Genomic DNA, 20,805 nt, shown 5'->3' with positions numbered 1-20,805 from the left:
TGTTGTTATTTTACTCTTTATACATGCGTGTCTGTTTTCCTAGTGAGATTATAAAGAGCTTGAGGACATGCCATGCCATTCATATTTCTCTGTTTCCCACACAGGTCCTATGTGACTGACTGGCATTTAGAAGGGTTTTAATAAGAGTGCCTATTGACTTTATAAACTAAATAATTAAGGTGCTGTAATAATCGAACCTTCCATACTTGACCATGAAAGATTCTTATTACAAAGTAAGCCTTCTCTTATTTCCACCCCATTCCCCACCTGTTTTAGGCAGATATATTTGGGATTGCAATTTCAGCTTAATATGACTTTCCAGCACTCTAGGAATTGCAGGATTGTAAATCATTGTAGTATTTTTTGCCACACCAGATGGTGGCGTTACCTGTTTGTTGTGTATATCAAGGAACTACATAAGAAACTAAGTTATTTATAAGTGTAGCCCATAAAAATCTCATTTTCTCATTTTTTTCTTTCATAACGTATTCTGTCTTTTAATGTATTCTCTTATATCTTTCCTGCTTTGCAAGTGAAATCTTTTATTCCCCTCTTCCACTTTTGCATGTTATGCTCCATAACATTTGCAAAACCTGGACTTGCCTTTTCATTTCCGCATCATAGTCCTAGTTGTGGCCTTTCATTACATCTGATCTTTTCTGCATCATCATTGTTAATGTCATTGTCAAGAACAACTCTTGAACACCTCTTATGTGTAGGGAATGGCACGGGGGCAGTTTGTTGTCTTATAAGATTCACCCTCAGTGTGACTAGATATGAAAATGGCTCTTCATCGCTTGCCTTCTTTCTATCCCCACCAATGCTTTGGTTCATAAATTGCCTTGCTTGGAGCTCGTCATCATACCCAACTGCAGTTGATTCGTTAGCAGCTTTATATTACATTCAGTGGTGTTGGCTGTTTCTTGGTAATGGAATAAGAGAACAACACAGGGAAAGTGGACAACCACAGTAACTCTACTGATTTTGCCACCATTATGGCAAATTGTTTGTGATTGTGGAAATGGACTCTATTTTACCTCTGGTTGACTTATCAGTTCCCTTTTTCTGGAGAGAAGTCATTAGTTAACGCAGCTCAAGGATTTGTCTGAGAAGAGCAGCACATCAGTTAGAATGCTAATTCACTCAACTGGCAGCAAGCACAGTGAAATGACAGCTTGGAGGGGGGTAAGAGGAGTGTCTGAAAATGGCAGCAGATTGGTATTTCGAAAGGGGAGGGAAATTTCATAATGATGAATAAGAAAGATGACATTTGGTGCTCACATTTAACTTGCATTGGATGTCCATATAAGGGTCAGTATGCATAACCTCTCTTGATTAGGCCTCCGGCTGCCCAGCAGCTGACTGGGTGTATACCCTTCAGACTGTAACCAAGAGAAAGGCCTAGATAATTAGGCCAAGTTGAACTGCAGGAGGTAGCCAGCTTCTCTGCTGCCTTTTGTATATTCATGACCCAGCTTGATTGATGGAAGGACAGTGTTTGGTGACACTGTCATTTGCAAGTTGAAAGGTAGACTACAGGCTGGAGCCAAGATCAGATGTGCTTTAAAGAGTCCTACAATAAACTCATTTGGATGCTGATGATGTTCACATATGCATTTCTTTGTTTCTTACTGTTTCTCATGGACATCTGTTAATTTGTAGAAATTAGCTTGGTTGTTTTCAGTTAAAACCTCACACTAAGTTATGGGATAGTTTTGTTTAAAAAGTTGTACAAAATTGCTAGTGATATAATGTGTGATATGGGTCTCAGATGTTTTTATGTGACATTTTCACTTATTTCTTATGTAGGAATTTTAAATATATTTCTTGAATTGATGTACCATCACTAGAAGCCAGCAACTTTTTTTCCAGGAAAAAAAGTTGAATGATATTTTTCTCATATTTCATATATTTCAGAAATCCTAAACACTGCTATCAAAAAGTTTTCTAGAGAATATTGTTTGTAAGGCTATTCTATTTTTTATCAGAAGGTATGTGAATATCTAAGATTCACTTTTAATATTATGGTTCATAAAAAAGTGTCTTTCATTCACTCCCAAATTTTTGTTTACCCAAAGAGTTAGTTAATTCCAGACTTGGCAAATGAGTTTAAAATACTAACGGAAGTTAGAATCCTAAAACAGAGACACGCGGTTGACCTAAGGAGCATCTTCAAAATGTAGAACCAAAGTTATCATGCATTATTAGAAGAATGAATACCACATTCTATTGACTAAAAGGATGTGAAGAAAGAGAAGGAAAGATTGAGAAGAATTTTGATGTATTGGTGTTAAAAATATTAAGCTACTACTTAAATAGATCATCTAAGAAATACCACATAGATGTGAACATTAGTCATTCTTATTAATTTTATTGTTACATTGATGCTTTTGGAAGATAGAGTTGTTCTGGTATTGCTAAATAGTCATCAACCTGAAAATGATCTGAATACTTTTTTTGAAAGCATATATATATATATATATATGTATATGTATATGTATATATGTATATGATATTGTTACTAAACTTTTGTTAGTATCAATAACTTCAGGTAAAAATGATTTGAATACTTTTTTATGGAAAGCATATATATATAAAATATACATTATATATATATTTTTAGATATATTACCTTACTCTTGTTAGTTACCATAACTTCAGGTAATATATGTAAAAGCTCTTTGTTAAGCTATAAAGTGCTATATAAATGTAAGTAGTAGTAGTAGCTGTTGCTGTCATTATTAACAGCTAATCTCAGTTCATTGAAACAGATGAAATAATCCTCTCATTACATTTTTGTCAACTAAATGTGACTGATCAGGTTGAGACTTTTTCTTAATAAAAGCAAAATAGCAAAGAAAGACTTTAATAGCTCTTTCAGTTACTTTCCATATTAATTGACTTTGCTCCTCCCCACCAGATGCTAGAAAAGGCAGTGTCTCCAACTGACAGTAATGTTTTTGTAAAGAAGGTTCTAGAGGGTGTTGAAAATAGACTCTGATCACTACAGAAATCAAGCATACTCCTTCTAAAGTAATTTCAGTCCTAACTGACATTTGAGATAAGCATCCGAAATGTAGTATCCTAAATCTGTCTGTACAGTATTCAGAAAGTCTTTGCTGTAATTTGTGGTAATTATTTCTAAATCAGTTATCTTTTAGCATAAAAACTATTAATATATCCAAAATGTTAATAAAAATGTCATTTCTCTCACCTAAATCACATCTTAGGATTTTCAAACACCGATTTTCTTTTAGATTTTTCTTACTAGAAATTAAAACAAGGTGTGTGTTTTTCTGTGAAACAAGTTAGAAATTTTAAACTGTTTTATTGAATGAATAGAAACAGTTCCAGGAATTTTCAAAAGAGAAAGCTGTGCCTTCTTGAACTGAATTCAAATGTATTGTGTATGTTTCTGCTACAGAGTAATATTCATAATGTGTTACTGTCCTTCTCATTAAGTCTTTTAAAAAACTTAAAGTGTCACTTTGTCAGGAAATTCTGGGTCTTTCCAGTGATAAAATAAACTTGACACTTGTTCCATGAAGGCATCTTCTCCCTGCTTATCAGCTCTTCAATTTATGGCTGTGCTTTGAAATTTGTGCCTGTGACTCCCATCTTTGTATTTACTCCAATTAACACATAAACCCTAATTAGCCAGATCAAGGGACTTGGGAGTCCATAAATGGAAAGTGACATGGCAGAGCTTGGCAGCTGGCATCAAGGCAAGGTGACAAAAATAGGGAAGTATCAATTAGATGACACTGATGGTAAAGCTATGGGTTGGGATGGTAGATTTTAACAGTTCTCTGTGTCACTGACTGCTGACTCGAGGACAGGGGCATAGGAATCAGTTGGTAAATGACAGCTAAGTTAAAGTAGTGAACTTTAAGTAGATTTAAAACACAATGATGATAAAATCTGAACAGCATTTTAATTCTATTTTATATCATTATCACTAGCAATAAATTGCACATTTCTACCAAAATAAATTTTTGTGAATTTCCCTGTAGTATGTATGACTTAGTTTCCAACTTTACAAATTATTATATAAATGTATAACAGTTCTTATTTGAGTAGGAATGCAAGAGTCCAGAATTGTAAATCCTTAGGAGCCTTCACCTCCTATTCTAAATTTGTTTTTGGAAGGGGGGTGGTCCAAATGGGTGGACTTGGTAGTATCCACGATCACCATTTATATGACTAAGTTCCAGCCTGCAGTTTTGGAGTTTTGGATTACATATATACAGTAGACCCTTTAACAATATGAGTTTGAACTGTGTGGGTTCACTTATAAGTGGAGTTTTTCAATAAATTTATATAGTACTGTAAATGTGTTTTCCTAATGATTTTTTAAATAACATTTTCTTTTCTCTGGTTTATTTTATTGGAAACACACTGTGTGATCACTACAGAAATTATACATATCCTTTAAATTTGTTGGAACCAAAGAATGATGGGGTTTATTTACTTGTGATTTGAATATATGCTGTCAATTAGAAATTGTGATTTGAATATATGTTGTCAATCAGATAGTAAAGGGTATGTATTTAGCCCCCCCCCCCATTTTGGATAGTCAGGGTGCTTAGTTGGTATTTTGCTTGAATGTAGATGTGGTCGGAGTTATTCAAGTAATTGATTTTAAACTTCAACTTTAAAACCGAAATTATTTTAGTTGCTACGTACCTCTATTTCAAGTACTGCAAAAGATGGAGGAAAGAACCCTTACTTGAAAAGTTGCTAGTCTAGAGGAGTATTTGAAACATTAGAAATCTGCCAGAAGGTCCATTAACATAAATGTTTAACTCAGACACACAAACATGTATCGAAATGAAAATGTTTCATGCATTAATTTGCTGCAGAAGGAACTAACAACAATTAGAGCAGCATTCTGCCTACTTAGACTTTAATTTCCTAGGGCAGTGATAATACATACTTTCGATGTTTAAATCTTTTAACATATACAATAGTTTATTCTGTTGTAAAATGAATTCTTCTGTTTTAAAACATTCAAACATGGTAAACTATAGATAATTGGAAGGAAGTGTTAGTACAATTTCTAGACTAAGGTTTGGAAGTTACCTCATCACCACAGGGTCTCTTAGTAATACCTGGAAGAAACAATGTCTTTTCTAGCTTTGCAAAGGACTGATGTCTATATTTTGTAATTGTGAAAATACCAGATGCTGTCATGAAAACAGGGAACTCAACCTAATACAAAAGTAATCTATATGAGGTTATTTTGTTAGCTTGCTATTTCAATCACTCTTGTCAGTGGTACCTTCGTGGCTGAGGAAACAACTTGCCCTGTAAGTAACACCTTAGCAGTGACTAAGTAATGTGCTACAGCTTTTTTATACCAATGAAAGACATCAAGACTTTTGAAAATCATACAGTTTCCATGCCAGTTGTGTAGCCGATCCATTGACTTTTTTAGCATGCTGTTTCCAGTTGCATGGTCATATGTTGTAAACCACATGGAACTATTTCAAACTGTGATGGGGAAAGTAGCAACTGCAAACATTCCTCCTTGAAGCAAGTGGTTGTCCTAAACTGAGCACTGTAGAATAAAAATGGAAACATAAAAATAGCAGTTGGAAAGATAAAACAGCATTTATAGTACTAATAAAACCGTTGTGGCTTCCACAGGAAAACATGCTTTGTAACCTAATGCTCACCTGAAAGGACTGTCGAGTTTCTGAGAGTTATAGCTGTTTTTGTAAGAGAAGCACAGAGATTTGCTTGAGGGCTGAGTGATAGATTCGCCTGCCTGAAGCATCCCAGTGTGTTTATACATGGCTTGTATGGCAGCTTTCATAAGACATTTACCCCATGATTTGCGATGAGCTTATGTGTGAATAATTAATGGCAATTAATCCTTAATTACAGTAATTAGGCAAGTCACAGGAAATTAAGCTGCAGCTGGAGAAGACCATGCCTGGGAAGAGCGGATTGGGGGCTGTGTGAATGTGCCATTTACTGACAGCATTACTAGGATGCGCAGTATTCAGCAGCTTTGGCATTTCTATTGGCAGCCTTGGGTAGGACAAGAGTGCTCTGCATTAGAAGCAATCTATAGTTGTCTACAAGAGTTTTAAGTTCAAGTGCCAAAATGTTGTGTTGCATATGGTGATTATCTAAGTTTATTGGTTGCTATAACTCAAATGAGTATAATTGTTTTTGGCTTGATAACAGTGACATTAGAAACAGGAGCTTTTATGCATTTATAGGTCTATTGGCATGAAACATGATGCAACTTTTAGAAACAATTCATCCAGGTTTGCAATTATGAAATAGATAATGTAATTGTCTAGAAATTAACTGAGAAAATTTCAATCAAGAACAACAGCAGAACATAGTGTCTTGGTTGAGAAGTTAATTATTTTATTACTAGTTGCTTTTCTCAGTTAAGCATGGTAGTACAGTGTGCACGAAATGCTTATTGAATTGAATAAGTACTCCAAATGTGAAAAATGCTGAGATTATAAAAACTTTAAATCATTTATACTAAGTGCTAACAAAGTTAATGCTTAAGAATCTATAAGGGGTGGATATTTTAGGAATAAGCAAAGCAGCCATTCCGTAGAGAACAGCATTGCCCTACAGATCCCTGCTGAGAGATGTTCGGGGTTCCCCATTTGGGAATACGTAACTTTTTCCGTCATCTATATGGCATTTAAAAATCATATGGCCGTTGTATACCTAGATAAAAAGCATGTTGAGAATTTATTAAAGTTCTAGTTTATTATAATTAAATACAATTTCGAGCATGAGAAAAGCATCGTCATCTGCCCAATGAATGGTAATGCCTGCCTTTCATTTATTTTTCTCTTTGAACTCGGGCCCATATATTTAGCTTAGGTCTGATATTAAAGTTTTCTAAACTATTAATCTGTTACAGTTATTATATAGCTATTATAGCTAGGGTACTCCTTGATACTAATAACATAACTACTGGGAAAAGGATATACTTGTCCAATAGTCTAAAGCAGGTAAAATTACATAAATGGTATTTTTTTAACCAGTATATAATTTAGTTGAAGGTATTTGTAAATACTTTACCACTCACTAAAAAAGGAAATTTAGGGTTTTTCCCCCCTGTATAATTTGTGATCAGTAATATTTTGTGCAATAGGCTGTTTTGGTTGTTAAATGTTAAATATGCAAAGTCTCATCTTTCAAGAATACCTTTTCTTCAAAAATGAAACCGATGGAGAATGAAGTTATGTGAACATATATAGATCATTACCATCCGTACTTCTGGTTCACTTTAAAGAGGAAGTAAGTCACAATATCCTAATAATGGTCTTGATTTTATAAATGATTTTTCCCCTCGAAATAAGCAACGCATTCATTTTAATATGTAGAATCGGTTTGCTAGCAGGGCGACAGTTTAAAAAGGCTTCCAACTGTGACACAAGTGCAACCATATTGCTTCCTATTACTCGCTAAGGTAGTTGTTTAGAAGAGAGAATGTTCTCCCTGGAAATGTTTAAAGTGCTGTAATTTTATTTAGGATAATGAGGATTTATAACCATTTTGCCATATGAAAACCTGCCTTTAGACAGAGTGAAATAGCCAGTTTTGGTTATTGAATGTTCTTAACTCTAGGGTGTGTGTGTGTGTGTGTGTGTGTCAACAGTAAGGAGGTGTTTACATTGGGGAGTATACTGGTTTATTCTATATGTTGCCCTGTGTTACATATGAAAATATTAAGTGATACAATTCAAGTTTGGCCCATGTAAATATTTACATTTCTTTGTGTGTGGGATTTCTCTGTATTGAAACATAACCACATAGAAAGTCTTTGTTCTTGTTTATACGAATAATTTTAACAGTGTCTGCTGGGGATCCTTGGGGCCCTGAGTCTTTATAACTTTGCTCCTATAAGATGTACTAGAGGAAGTTATTTTGAGTGATAGTCAGATAGATAGATAGTCACAGCGAGATAGTTGTGATAGAAAAAGAAAAGTTCATAACACGATCTATATTTTTAACATTAAGCATGACATTAATGTAGTATGTATTATCATTAAAAATTAACCTAGTAACTGTAAATTTGACATATTATGCATACTGAATTCGATAGCACTGCCTTAAAACCCACTGTGGAATAGTTTATTTAGACCTCTGCCTCTGATATGAGAGGAGGAAGAAAGGAACAGAACAGTTAAGAGATTTTTATCAGGTTTTTATCTCCTCACTGAAAATCTTAGCTCTCAAAACATTTCTAATTTCCCTCATTTGAAGGTTCAAACAGTTTCAAATTACTGCCCATGGATTGTTCTTGACATCCCGAATGGTAAATTTGAGCTGTGGAAATGCTGGAATGTGTTTTTGTGCTTTTCCTGAACAAGGGAATTCAACGGGTAAATTACAGTCATTTACTGGGAGTGTAATTTACTGAGAGCCTTTAGGCAAATGCAAGAGAAAGGACAGCAGCAGAACGGAAAAAACAGCATAAAAACTGTTTTGTGTATTTTTTCCCTTTTCTCATTAAGTATTTATTCACATAAGAGTTTTATGAATTAATGGATGGTCTTACAATTAAGACAGATAACCTTTATTTGTATTTACTGCTGATAGATCAAATATTTGAAACAGTGATTGCCATGCGAAAATTACTCTAAACCATATTTCTGAAATTCTACTAGTTTATTTTGCATTTAAATTCATGTCTGCCTTATTGAAAATTATAAGGAAATGTTCTCTTTAGAATTATAGATTTCACTAAATTTAGATTTTCACTATACAAAGCAGGTCACAGAATAAAGTTTTGAATTTTCTAATGGACAAATTAGTGAAAATACTTCATATTTTAGTCTTGAAAAAGTACTATTTTACTTTTGTCACATACCGTGGATAAATCTTACTTTAAAAAGAAAAAGACATTGACCATTTTGGTTGTATGCACTTTTAAACCAACACAAGATAACCCAGCCATTTTATTAATGGTTAAAGAGAAATTTTTATGAAATTGTCAAATACTTCTCTATAATATATAAACATTTGTGGTAATTTTTATAAACAATTCTGACCAATTCCTTTCATGAAAAGCAGTGTGCTCTGTAGTAATTGCTAAGCAAACAGAAAGCTGTGTTGCAAAGTGGTTTTGTATAGCATATTGTAATTTGACACTTAAGTTGTGCCCTGCATTACCCTGTGTCATAATTGATGGCTAAAGAAAAGCACACGCTATGCTAATCATTTGTTGGAATAGCTTGTTAAATTGTGGTTGCCAATTTTAAATAAACTATGGAATGCTTGTCTGTAGTTTAAGATTTTATAACCTACAGTTTTAAACAGTCGTTTTGAGGCTGTTTTTTTTTTTTTTTTTTTTTTTAACTTTCTGTTGGATATGCACAATTCTGCCTTTGCACACAAGGTCAGCATGTTCGCCAATTTAATAGCATATCATCAAGAACAAAATCAATGAGCTGCAGGTTTCACACCAGTATCTCAAGGGACTTTTCTGTTTATACTTCATTGTACTGATCCTAAATTTGGTATCCTTTTAGAAACATCAAGATCGATATTTTAATACATGATATTTTAAGTTCTTAAAAAGTTCCAGAATTAGAGGCTAATTTAGATATTATTAGAAAGTAAGGGTGCATTTATATTTACCAAGCACAGTGACTAGGTATAAAGCAGCATATGTTGATATAGACGTTATTAACTACAGAATGCCAATAAGAATTTTAGTGCAGTAAAATGAGATTCAAGAGATAAGATTACATGATCAGTTTGTGATTTCTCATTTTTTAAATGTAGAAGCTTTTACTTAAATATGTGACGAATTAGTTATATCATGTAAAGAGAGAGGAGTCCAAAGTTGGTGAGAGGGTTGACTTAAAATTGAGAATATTAGACCTCTACATCCTCTAGTAAAATAACTGAAGCATGATGAGGGAATATGTGCATTTAGACATAAAGAAATGTTACTTCTGTAGAGAAAAAATGATTTAATGTGCAGAGAAGGGTTATTCATTTTTAAGAGATTAAAAATGACTTGAATATAATACCTTTAATTTGCAATAATGGTCTGACGGGCTGCTTCCTGTCTAAAATAAACCTTTTGATCGGCATGTTCATTTTGATCTCTTCTGTGGAGCAGTGCTGTCATGCAGTGTTGAATGGATAAAGGTATTATTTTCAGTATTGTACATCTCCTTAATTAAGCCAGTAAAGACATGCAGGTGGATTTAGTTCTCAATCATTTAATAGACAAATATGGACAAGGTTATTCTATGGCCTACAATTGACCCCTTTGTGTGGAGGAATTTCTTGAGAACATTCAGGATTAAGTCACTCTGTGATATGAGAGGAGAGGTGGCCACATGCCTTACAGAAACAAATACTCTGTTGATGGAATTGTTTGGGAGGCATAAGATTTGATATTCCAATTTTGTTGTTGTTCTTTAAGAACATCTAACACTTGGCAGTTGAAATGTACATCGTGGTCTGCCTTCCTTGTTGAAGGAATTTGGGGTGGGGTGGGGATCTCTTTTCTAATGTATTTAATTTCCTCCTAAGTTCTGTAAAAACTAAACATTAAAAAAGTTTTGTTTTTGATTACTTATCAGTATAAAAACACTTAGAACCTTAAGCAACTGATAATTTGTTCATAAATTTATAATACACTATTTTTAAGTCCATCCAAATTTAAGCAACTAAATATGTATATATGAGATGCAGATTCTTAATTTTTAAAATAAATTTTATAGTAGGCCAACATACTAGTCTAGAAAGCACAGCAGGATCTGGTGCTAATTTAGGTCAGGCAGCATAAGGCTTGCGAAATCACATTCTCTGTGCCTTTGGAAAAATGGATACATCCAACATGGAATATTCAGAATGATTTTGAATATTAAGTAAAAATTATTTTAAAAGATACATTTTTTTGGTGTAAGATGTGATTTGCAAGTTCACTCTATATTTTGACTTAACTACTTTCTCCCACCGCAGGTTACAGAAAGAAAAAAGTCAATGACTACAAAGTACCATAAAAGGTTCCCTAACATAGTTTGGAGGTGGTATAGCAATAATGGAAATCGGGCGGGCACCTTATTGAAGGGCTCTTCGGCATCCCCAGGGACTCGGCCTTAGTTTCAGTTAAGCCAGGGGTCACCCACGATTACCCGTGGTTTCCCGGAGTAACTCACTGACCCGTGGAGAAGTGTCTTTTGGTCCGGGCCTCTTCCTCCCTGGCTTTTGGTTGCTGAAAGGCGTCTGCACACGCGTGGAGTAGGTGCGCGTTTGCACACGCACGGGCCGAGCCAAGGCTCGCTTGACTGCACACACGCAACAACCAAACTCGTTCCTCAAGTCCCGAGTTTTGCATAAAGATGTGTTAGGAGTCTCGTCCTAAAGAATATAGAGAGATAGATAAATAATGGATGTAATGGAGCTCAGTTTAAGCCCGAGTTTTCTGTCTTCAGTAGTTTTTGTTCTCAATCACCTTGATGAAACAATCTTGAAGCCGCTCCGCTTTCCGTGGCATTTGGAATGAGTCCCTGACAGGCTGATTTTCCACCCCTGTTGTGATGCTGCTTTCTCTAGTTAATATTCCTGTGTAAGTGTCGCACAAAAGTAAACCCAAAGAGCCCGCACATGACACGGAGGCTGCTTCATTTACATTAATTATGCAGTCAGGGCTGCGAGAATTCACTGTCGGCAGGAGGGGGAGGCGGTGCCGCGGCGGGGAGCTGGGGAGCAGAGCCCGGCAGCGGGCCTCCCGGCGTGGCCGCGGGTGGGGAGTGGGGCTTGCTGCGGCCGGCGGGCCACCGCTCGGCGCCGTGGAGAACAATGGACGTGCTCCGCCAGCCGCAGGGCGGAGCGGCGCGGCAGCCTTACCCCCACCTCCGCCAGCGGAGGTCAGGGCTGCACCCCGCATCGTTGGTGGGGGCTAGCCCAGGCAGGCTGCGCCCAAGGAAGTCAGCGATTCTTGCCTAGCTACGGCAGCCGGCCTTGTGCCCTTGGGTCAGCACCGCCAGGAAGCCGGACCGGCTCCCAAGCCCGCGAATTAGTGCCTTTCAAATCGAAACCCAAAACTTCATTTGAGGCCTGGCCACCGGAGAGGCTGGATTTCCCTGATTTCAAATACCTGAGCTGTTACGGACTCTGCTGTTCCGAGAACAGAGGATGATGGAAGAATAATCCTCATGTGAACATCTTTAACCATAGGAAAAAATACCAAACCAGCTACAAAACAAGGACACCCCGGGAAAACAGTGGTTAAGAAAAAAAACAACTCTAATCCCTCGCTATAAATATGAAACATCTTCCGGGAGGTGTCCCACTGTAATTGGCTCTGAAACATCCTAACTTAATGGCTGTTTGTCAGTGGGAAACTGAATTCCATAGGGAATTCCACAGGGAATTTAATTGTACAAACATTTATTGAGTACCTACTATGTCCTAGGTGATGGGAAATTATTACATCGTTATTGCTGTATGGAAAACATTCCAGAAAATTAAGATTACTGCTCTTTCTAGGATTTAAATATGGAAACTGTAGAAAAATTGCTCTTCTTGTCTCCCCTGTCCGTCCCTCCCTCAACACACATTTCTTTCCCCAGTGACTTGATGCTAGTCAAGAAGTAATGGAGCTGGTAAGAAGGATGAATATGCTTTATTCGTTTTGCACTTTTAAAGAGTATCAGTAAAGATTATTGTGTAGTGTTTCTGCAGTATAGTTTATGCATCTAATTGTGTGGACTTCAAATTATATCCTTGCAAGGAATGACTAACCAAATATCTATGCCAGTGGAACAGCAGAACCTGAGATTTGAAGAGATTATAAATAGGATAATTTGAAAAGCTTTGCCCTTTTTTTAGATTTGCCAAAACAATTCCATGGGCATATTTTGTACTTTTCTTTAAAATAAAGGATTGCGTGTGTAGCATTTCATGAGTAAATCCGTGTCACTTTAAGCCAGGAGCAACCACACTGAAAATTTTTCCAAAAGAAATTATGCCATCCTTTCAAGGCCATGTGTACTTGCCAGCCATGATGACATTTAGCTCTATCCCAGCCAAAGTCATAATTTCTAAAGAAATCAGTGTAGTACCTTTATAATTTTCTTTCTTTCAATAAATAGATACAAAGTACGACTTTTAAAATATTTAATACTCTCTTCTGACATTTGTGCCATGCACTCGACCTAATAATAATGAACTATTTTAAAAAACAAATGTCATATTCTTCCTTGGCCTATAAGGAAAACATTGATCCCTCTAGTACATATTTTTTAAGTCACATCTGATTGCTTAAAACATACTATGGTGGAGGACTTTTTCTCAAGTGAAAATATATAAAGATGCAACTTTCTAAAATGAATTTTGAATCATGAAATTGTTGATATCTGACCATCTTTGACTTTAAAATGACAGTTTCATGTAGTTCAATGAAATAGATAGTATTGGTAACACATACGTAAAATGAAAAAGCATTTTCTTAGAAAAGAAAGTACTTAGAAACTTAAAATTGTGTAAAAATTTATGCATATATTAAAGATTGAAATTTGATGTTATACAAATAGAATAAAATGTTCATGGATTCCCCCCTGCCCCCACAGTAAATTGCTTGAATTCACAATGAACAAAGAATTTAAAAGTTTTCTTTTAAGCTTTAGGAAAAATAATTAAAAACATATACCAAATTTAGTGATCCATGGGCCCTTGGAATTTTAACTGTGTATATCTTTGAATTATTATCTGTATATATTCTAAGGATAAATATCAAAAATTTTATTTTTTTAACTGTTTCCGTTCCACAAGAGTTAAGCTACTACTATTATGTACATTTTATCTTTAATTTTACCTGAATCTAAAGGGAGCTTCCAAAATTAGGCCTAGTAATCCAATCAGCATTTTAATTGGAATAGTATTTACCAGTATGGCCCAACTTTTTTTTCACCCACTCAGAACAGTTTGTATCATAAAATCATTTACATAATGGTTTGCTTTTGATGTTATCATCTGTGAGATTTTTTTTTAATCTCTGAGATAAATTTCCATAAATAAATTAATTTTAAAAATCAGAATGTAAAAGTGATAAATTATGAAATACTTATTTTAAAAATATTTAAATAAGACACCCCCCCAAAAATCATATTCTTACTTAGTATGATTAGCTTTGACATCATTGTATGGTGCCAGTTTCTAGTGATATGAAGCTTATAATGCTATTTCACATTTTTATCCACTAAATAAAAACCTGCCCTGTGTTTTATTACAAAGTAGGTGGCCTGAAGGAAAAATATATGTATTCTTTCCTTTTGGTATAAAATATGCATTTGGGCTTCTCATTTCATCCCCAATCTGTGTTATTCCTTAAAAATGCAGAACTGCCTGAAGTCCTCTTTAATATTTAATTCAACAACTTTTTAATCTGTCATTATACTGTGATGAAGTAAGCATCAAGTGTCGCTGAAAAGATTAAATTATACTTGGAAATAGGAATTGAAATGATTTAGGGTTGGAGGCTGAATATTTGCTTTGCACAAGTAATAATAATAGTAGCTTGGGTGAAGAAGGGCTTTGGTTTGGCTTTAATGTCTTTGCCTTGCTGTGCTCCCCTGTGGCTCCCCCTGATTTACACTGGCATTACTGAGCTTTATTTTATTTAAATGGAGGTAGAAAGTGGAAATTACTACACTACAATACATTAATTACTCCATACTATTTCTTTGTACTGATTTCCCTTTTTTTCTGTAAACATCATAAACAATGATGCAACCTACCCAATATGGATAGCAGCTGTAAGCAATCTTGTAGTTCTTGTTAACAAGCTTATCTTAGAAAGGAAAGGCAGTAATAATTAATATCCGTCTACATAATAGTGAGAAGCAAAGGCACATTTATGTCTTTCCTGCTGTAGGGGATGATGTCCTACATAAGAATAAGCTGTGACAGTGTGTGTTAATATTTTAACCACTGCATTTTACTTCTTGTTTTTAACATCTGAATTTTAACCTGTGGACCATTTTGTACTTAAGGACAAATGTACAAACTTTTAGATCTCTCAGTGACTCTTTGATTGTTCAACAGGTGACGAAGACTAACTAACCTCTTTGGAGTACTCGGTCCCTATCTATGTTTAATTTTTAAACTAGTTCTATAGCTCTGACTATGTGAGGACAAAGCAATCAGTCAATTTAGTAGAGAAAACTAATTGAGCAATTATTCGATCAGATACACAGAAGAACCCCATGAGATTGAAAGAATTCTGTATTTCATTTTTACTGTAATAACATGTATTTCGGTGACTTAAATATATACTCTGACTCTGTCTGTAATGAATGCCTTTAAAACATACCTTCGTTGATTTGGCACGATGTCATGATTTTGCACAAAGATTTGGCATGAAGATGATTTGGAACGATGATGATTTGGCACAATGATGGTCCTTTTCTTATTATTAAAATAAGTCTAGAAATAGACTAAAATCTTGACATGCAGCACCTGTTGAAATGTTATTAGAGCTATATTCAGTCCCAGGAATCTAGAGTATGTAACTCAGATGTCCACTTCTCTAGCATCATGTCCTCTCATAGGACAATAATGAAGAGAAAGGGCCTCCTCCTTACTTTTTTGAAATATTCTAAGTGAGAATGTAAACATTGCCATAGATTCAGAATTATCTATTAATTCTGTCAAATTAAAAAATAAAACTGGCAAAATGTTTTTAAGCTCACAAAGCATTTAGTACCCTTTTATTTGTTACCCTTTGATTCTCCCATCACCATGGGTGCATAAAGTTGCACTAAGCATAAACGACCTGGAAAAAAGCACCAAAGGCATTTTGCAAATGATATGGTCATTTTTTTCAGAAACTACTTTTTGTTAGTAGCTTGAGTTAATTTTATGCCCTGCCTAATTGAATTCCCTGACTATGTAGCCCCCTCCCCACCACCTCCGACTTTATTAGTGAATACTCGAAGTATGGAAGGTGGGACAGTTGTGTCAGTATCATTCCACCCCTTTCGTTTGTTATCATTAGATATTTAAAATTAAAGTGTTTTTTTTATAGTAAATTACCTCTTATAGTTCATAAATATATATTTGGAGAACTAGGTTCGCAGATTACTTACAGTTTAGAGTTTTGAACTAGGATAACATTTTGAAATAAATCTGTTTTTAAACAATTGGTCAGTGTTTGCCTACACAATGTTATTTCTATTAAGATACGGATTTGTCAACATGTGCCTTCTTTTGCTCTAGCACAAGACTAGTTGCCTTTCTGAAACCTATGTAGGGTAAAGTAAATGCATGTCTTTGTAGAAGAATAAATAAAAAGAGCAACCTGAGTCAATAAGCGGGTTCAATTCATGCCTACAGCCATGGCGGACAGCTCATTTTGTAGATGTGGGTGTTTTGTTTACATTTATAATGCAGCTTTATTTAATGCTGACAGATATAGCTTGTGGCAAATGATAGTCAGAATGTATGAGCAGTCATAATGCTTCTGTCTTCTTATAGTGTGCTGCTGAAAATAAGCAGTTCACCTCTGTTTTTATTGAGGAAAGGATATGAGACAGCTATAGCTTCGTGAGGCTATTTATTGAGTTGTTTTACTAGCTGTGAACATGCCGCTTTATAGCAGTTGTGAAAATGGACTTTGCTAGTGTGTGGGAAAGGAAATAACATTGCAGTATACAAGGGTAGTAAAAAATCTCTATAAATAATTTTTCAGACTGAGGAATATTCTCATTTAAACAGGCAGAATGGGTTATGATTTTTGGTTAGGTGTCAGTTTCCCCCCTAAAAAGTCACTAAGTTGGAATTAATCATATAATTTGCGGGAAATTTTTGATTCTCTAATATTTAATTGGGTTAGAATTTAGGAAAAGTTGGTTACATATTCACCTAGTGTTAGCACAGCATTGTGACCTTTGGGTCTTAAGGATCTATATAACCAGCTAAGGGTATAAAATATAAAGTACATGTGTGATAAGACTTACCTATAAGCTAATAATAGTATATTTGTTATTTAAGAATGTACACATGATACGGAAAAACCTATATCTATATGCTGTTTACAATGTAATGGAGAATTCAGATGTGTAATTAGTACACAACTGATGGAAAAATTTTTAAGTAGTTCTGTTTTGATCCCAGGGATTTATTCAAAATAATAAGGGAAAGTGACAAATTAACCACAGAATTTGAATTTGCATTATTTCTTTCATCCCTTGGAAGTTATAGGCACTCAGTACACTTGGAGCTTTTAACTCTACAACAAACTGTTTTACTTTTTATACTAGTTTCTTTTTTTCTCTACTAAATCTGCCCATGTAAGCTAAATCTTTTTAATGTACAGTTATTTATTGGCTACCATAATTGTGATGGATATAATACTTTCTATTCTTAAACATGAAAAAGAACATTAGAAATGTACATATCTGAAATTTTTATTACTTTTCTATTTTTATTCAAATGTTCATCATACAGTAGTGAGAAAGTATACAAGTAATATTTTCATGTATGCAAAATAATTTAGAAGCAGTGTCAATCTCGGCAGGTGTTTCTTCCATATCTGTGCTCAAATTTCTAGGGAACACTAAATATTAAATTGAAATAACCCTCCCTTGATATTATTCAGCTAAAGTTCAGTTTAATTCTCAGACGAAGTTTTCTTGGACACATATTATGTTCCTTTCATGTAAATAAAAATCAGACTACTTAGATTTTTAATACTTGCTACTTTACAAAGTAAATCAAAATACTGCAAAGTACTCACTTATTTCCTTTCTTTAGTGCTTTTATTAAGGCATTTATGTTACCGCTAAATATATGGATTATAGGGATGCTGTAAAAATGTTCTTATTTCCTTCTCCACTGGCTGATGAAATGGGTTAATCTCTCAATAGAGCTATTTCCTTAATTCACCACCTGTTTTCAAATCCCTAGTAACTGGCAAGGTAAGCGCAGAGATTCCTCTGTGTGTGCCTTATATACCTATTTCACAGAGATAGAAACCTGTAATAAAAAATGAAGACAAAAATCTTCCTTGAATTTTTTTCTCTCTCCTTCCTTCCTTCCTTCCTTCCTTCCTTCCTTCCTTCCTTCCTTCCTTCCTTCCTTCCTTCCTTCCTTCCTTCCTTTCTTTCTTCTTTCAGGAAAGTTGTTGCACATTACTAAAAAGCTGCCATATTTAAATTATCATTCAGCAGCCCAAATTTATGTCACCTACTGGGCATCCTTTGAATGGAAATTTTCAGCTCAAAAGGGCACACCTCTATATAAAGTACATTTATTACCTTTTGAAAAATTCCCATTTCTTTTTCAGCTTATCGTGGGAATATGATAGACATATAACTGATGCAAATTTTGTGTTTTTGATTTAGAAACAAAGGAACTGATTTTATACTTTTCAAACCAAAAGTGGGCTTGGCTATTATGGCTAGAATGTCTCGACTGTATATAAGTAATCATTTATTGTTTAAATACAGAAGAGGCTGTAACAAAATGCTGTCAAGAGCCATCACACTCATTAACCTGCAAGCTAATTAGCCTCCTCCTGCCTGATTGCTGACAAGTTCTTTAGTCTGAACCCATTGCTGTCGTGTCAGCAGAGAAGCACCGAGTGAGGTAGAGGAGGTCTCCATTAGATGTTTGTGAACAAAGTCTCTGCATTAAAGGTTTGTTTTTTACACTCTAACAAATGTTAGAGCATTCATATCCCCAGCTATAATTAAATTGGCAACTCTTAATTACTGTAATTAGTGTATTAACTGTTTCCTTTCCTGTTCCTCTATAATGGATTTCAAGAAATTACATGTAATTTAATGTGATTTTAAAAATTTAATCATTGTTTAAAAGGTTCCAATAGTTACATGTATATCTAAATACCATTGAATATTTGAAATAATATGCATAATAAAATCACTTAAATGCAGTGTCTTGTCAAAACCAGTACATATGGGCTTTATATTCACATGTCCTTTTTTTCCCTGCATAAACATGACATTCATTCCCCATTAAATTTTTTTTTTTTCCTTGGTAGGCTAACATTTCTTAACTATGTTGCAAATTAGCATTGGAATGATAGAACATTTTGCAAATGCATCTTAAAATATGAATTCATTAATTTGTGGAAGACTAATTTATTTAGAATGGCTTCTTGAGGGCAAAAAGCATTCATAAGATATTTTGCTTGTTATACTACCAAATCAAACTTGAGACTTTATGGAGAGTACCAGAAAAAAAAAAATAGAGTACATTTTAGAATGATAAATGATCTAAGATTGAATTGATGAAGGCTTTTTCGATTTTCAGAATTATTACTATTATTGCCTTCTGGTAAATGTTACTTACAACTTTGGTTTAAAATATTTGAATCATCTTCAACAAATTAGAGGCCTATATACCAGCAAAATGTATTCACATGTCTGAAAAAACCACATACTGAAATTTATTATATTTCTAGTTTATGTAGGGAGAACTGCTATTTGACGGTATCTGATTTAAAAGTACTGGATTAAAGTAAAAAACAGCATCAAAGTTTATGGGAGCTTTCCATACAAGTACATGTTTATACTCGACATGAGCAGAATTATCATTTGCATAGCATCCTGTACAGACCTTAAACTACATGAATATACATCTACCACTAGCTGGCTTTTAACTAAGCCCTAATTAAAGAATGAGTGTTTAAAATAAAATTTAAAATATACTTATTTAGTGATTTTTATAATTAAGATATTAATATATCTTATTTCAGTTATCATTCACTTCCAGACAGCAATCATTTTATGAAGAACTACCCAATGTACTACAAAATACATCATTCTTTAATGGATGTGGCCTTTAAATACAGTGGCCTATCCATAAGAATTGTAACTTGAGCCTCAAGTCAACTGTGATGGAATAGATAATGAGGTTCCTTCTCGTATTATGGTTCTGTGCACCTGTGGTCTCTTGGCTAGGAAAGACAGATTTGAGGTCCTAAAGCAGTGTTTTTGCACTTTTAGAATAAAATTTGCCATTTGGGAGCTACTTCTCTCACTAATCAATAAGGACACCCTCCCACCACCCATTCCCTACCCTCCACTTCTCTAGCACAACCTGATCCTGAAAGAACAAAATTTTCCCAAGAAACTTTCATAATCTCCTTTAAAATGTGATGTAACTTAAGTTTTAGCTAATTCAGTGTAATAATGAATCAGATTTGATTTACAAAGTAAACAAAATGAGATTAAGGGCCTTTTGAAATTTAGGGCCAATTTCAGAATCACTGGCCACTTATAGTTTGTAATCATAATATCCTCGAGTCCTAACTAAAGTTTGAACTTGTTGAAGGAAAGGAACTTATGGAACATTTAGTTCAGTCCTCTCATTTTATAGGGAAAGAGACTTTGGGGAGCCAACTTGACCAAGGCCATACAACCAAATAGAATAGCAGATACAAAATGAGGACCAGATCCTTAGACTTAGAGTCTAGTGCTCTGAATTTGATAAATTTAAGTTGTAGTGGGTTGATTTAGTATTTCCTTCTGAGTATTTATGAGTATTTGTATTATAGTTTTTTTTATAGTGAATGTTAATGTTTAAAGTATATGAATAAAAACATTTTTAATAATACAATGTATTATTTAGAGTAGATGCTCAAATTTATATAAAATATTCAGTCTTTTTAAGGAATACACAAGAACTGAAGTGGAAATAGCTGAATTTAGAACTGATGAATAAAAAAAAAACCACCTTAGTTTGACATCAAGGGGTATTTTCCTCTGGTAAGTTATTTAATAAAAAAAACTCTACAGTGGTGTATTAGTTTGGCAACTCTGTATATGTAAC

The 20,805-nt window shown here is 34.4% G+C and overlaps 2 protein-coding genes across 4 annotated transcripts in view; one reads left to right on the top strand and one right to left on the bottom strand.

The window, feature by feature from the left end:
* The window catches only part of PBX3 (PBX homeobox 3), a 193,920-nt gene that overhangs the window by 107,118 nt on the left and 65,997 nt on the right, over positions 1 to 20,805 (top strand). The gene's annotated exons all lie outside the window — the stretch shown is intronic.
* LOC107506632 lies at positions 2,702 to 11,931 on the bottom strand. Of its 2 annotated transcripts, XM_016137366.2 has the most exons (3): positions 11,462 to 11,931; positions 11,170 to 11,367; positions 2,702 to 5,560 (listed from the first exon to the last, which is right to left on the bottom strand). In XM_016137366.2, exons 1-3 carry the CDS (start codon positions 11,894 to 11,896, stop codon positions 5,549 to 5,551), a joined length of 645 nt encoding a protein of 214 aa, XP_015992852.2. In that variant the 5' UTR covers positions 11,897 to 11,931; the 3' UTR covers positions 2,702 to 5,548. The 2 variants fall into 2 exon arrangements, with proteins under 2 accessions (XP_015992852.2, XP_036073844.1); XM_036217951.1 differs by lacking the exon at positions 2,702 to 5,560 and having other exon boundaries at positions 10,965 to 11,367.

Source organism: Rousettus aegyptiacus, unplaced genomic scaffold (assembly GCF_014176215.1).
Source record: "Rousettus aegyptiacus isolate mRouAeg1 unplaced genomic scaffold, mRouAeg1.p scaffold_m13_p_3, whole genome shotgun sequence".
In the NCBI taxonomy this organism is placed as follows: domain Eukaryota; kingdom Metazoa; phylum Chordata; class Mammalia; order Chiroptera; family Pteropodidae; genus Rousettus; species Rousettus aegyptiacus.
The sequence above is the reverse complement of the archived record's forward strand: the minus strand, read 5'-3'. Positions and strand labels throughout refer to the sequence as shown.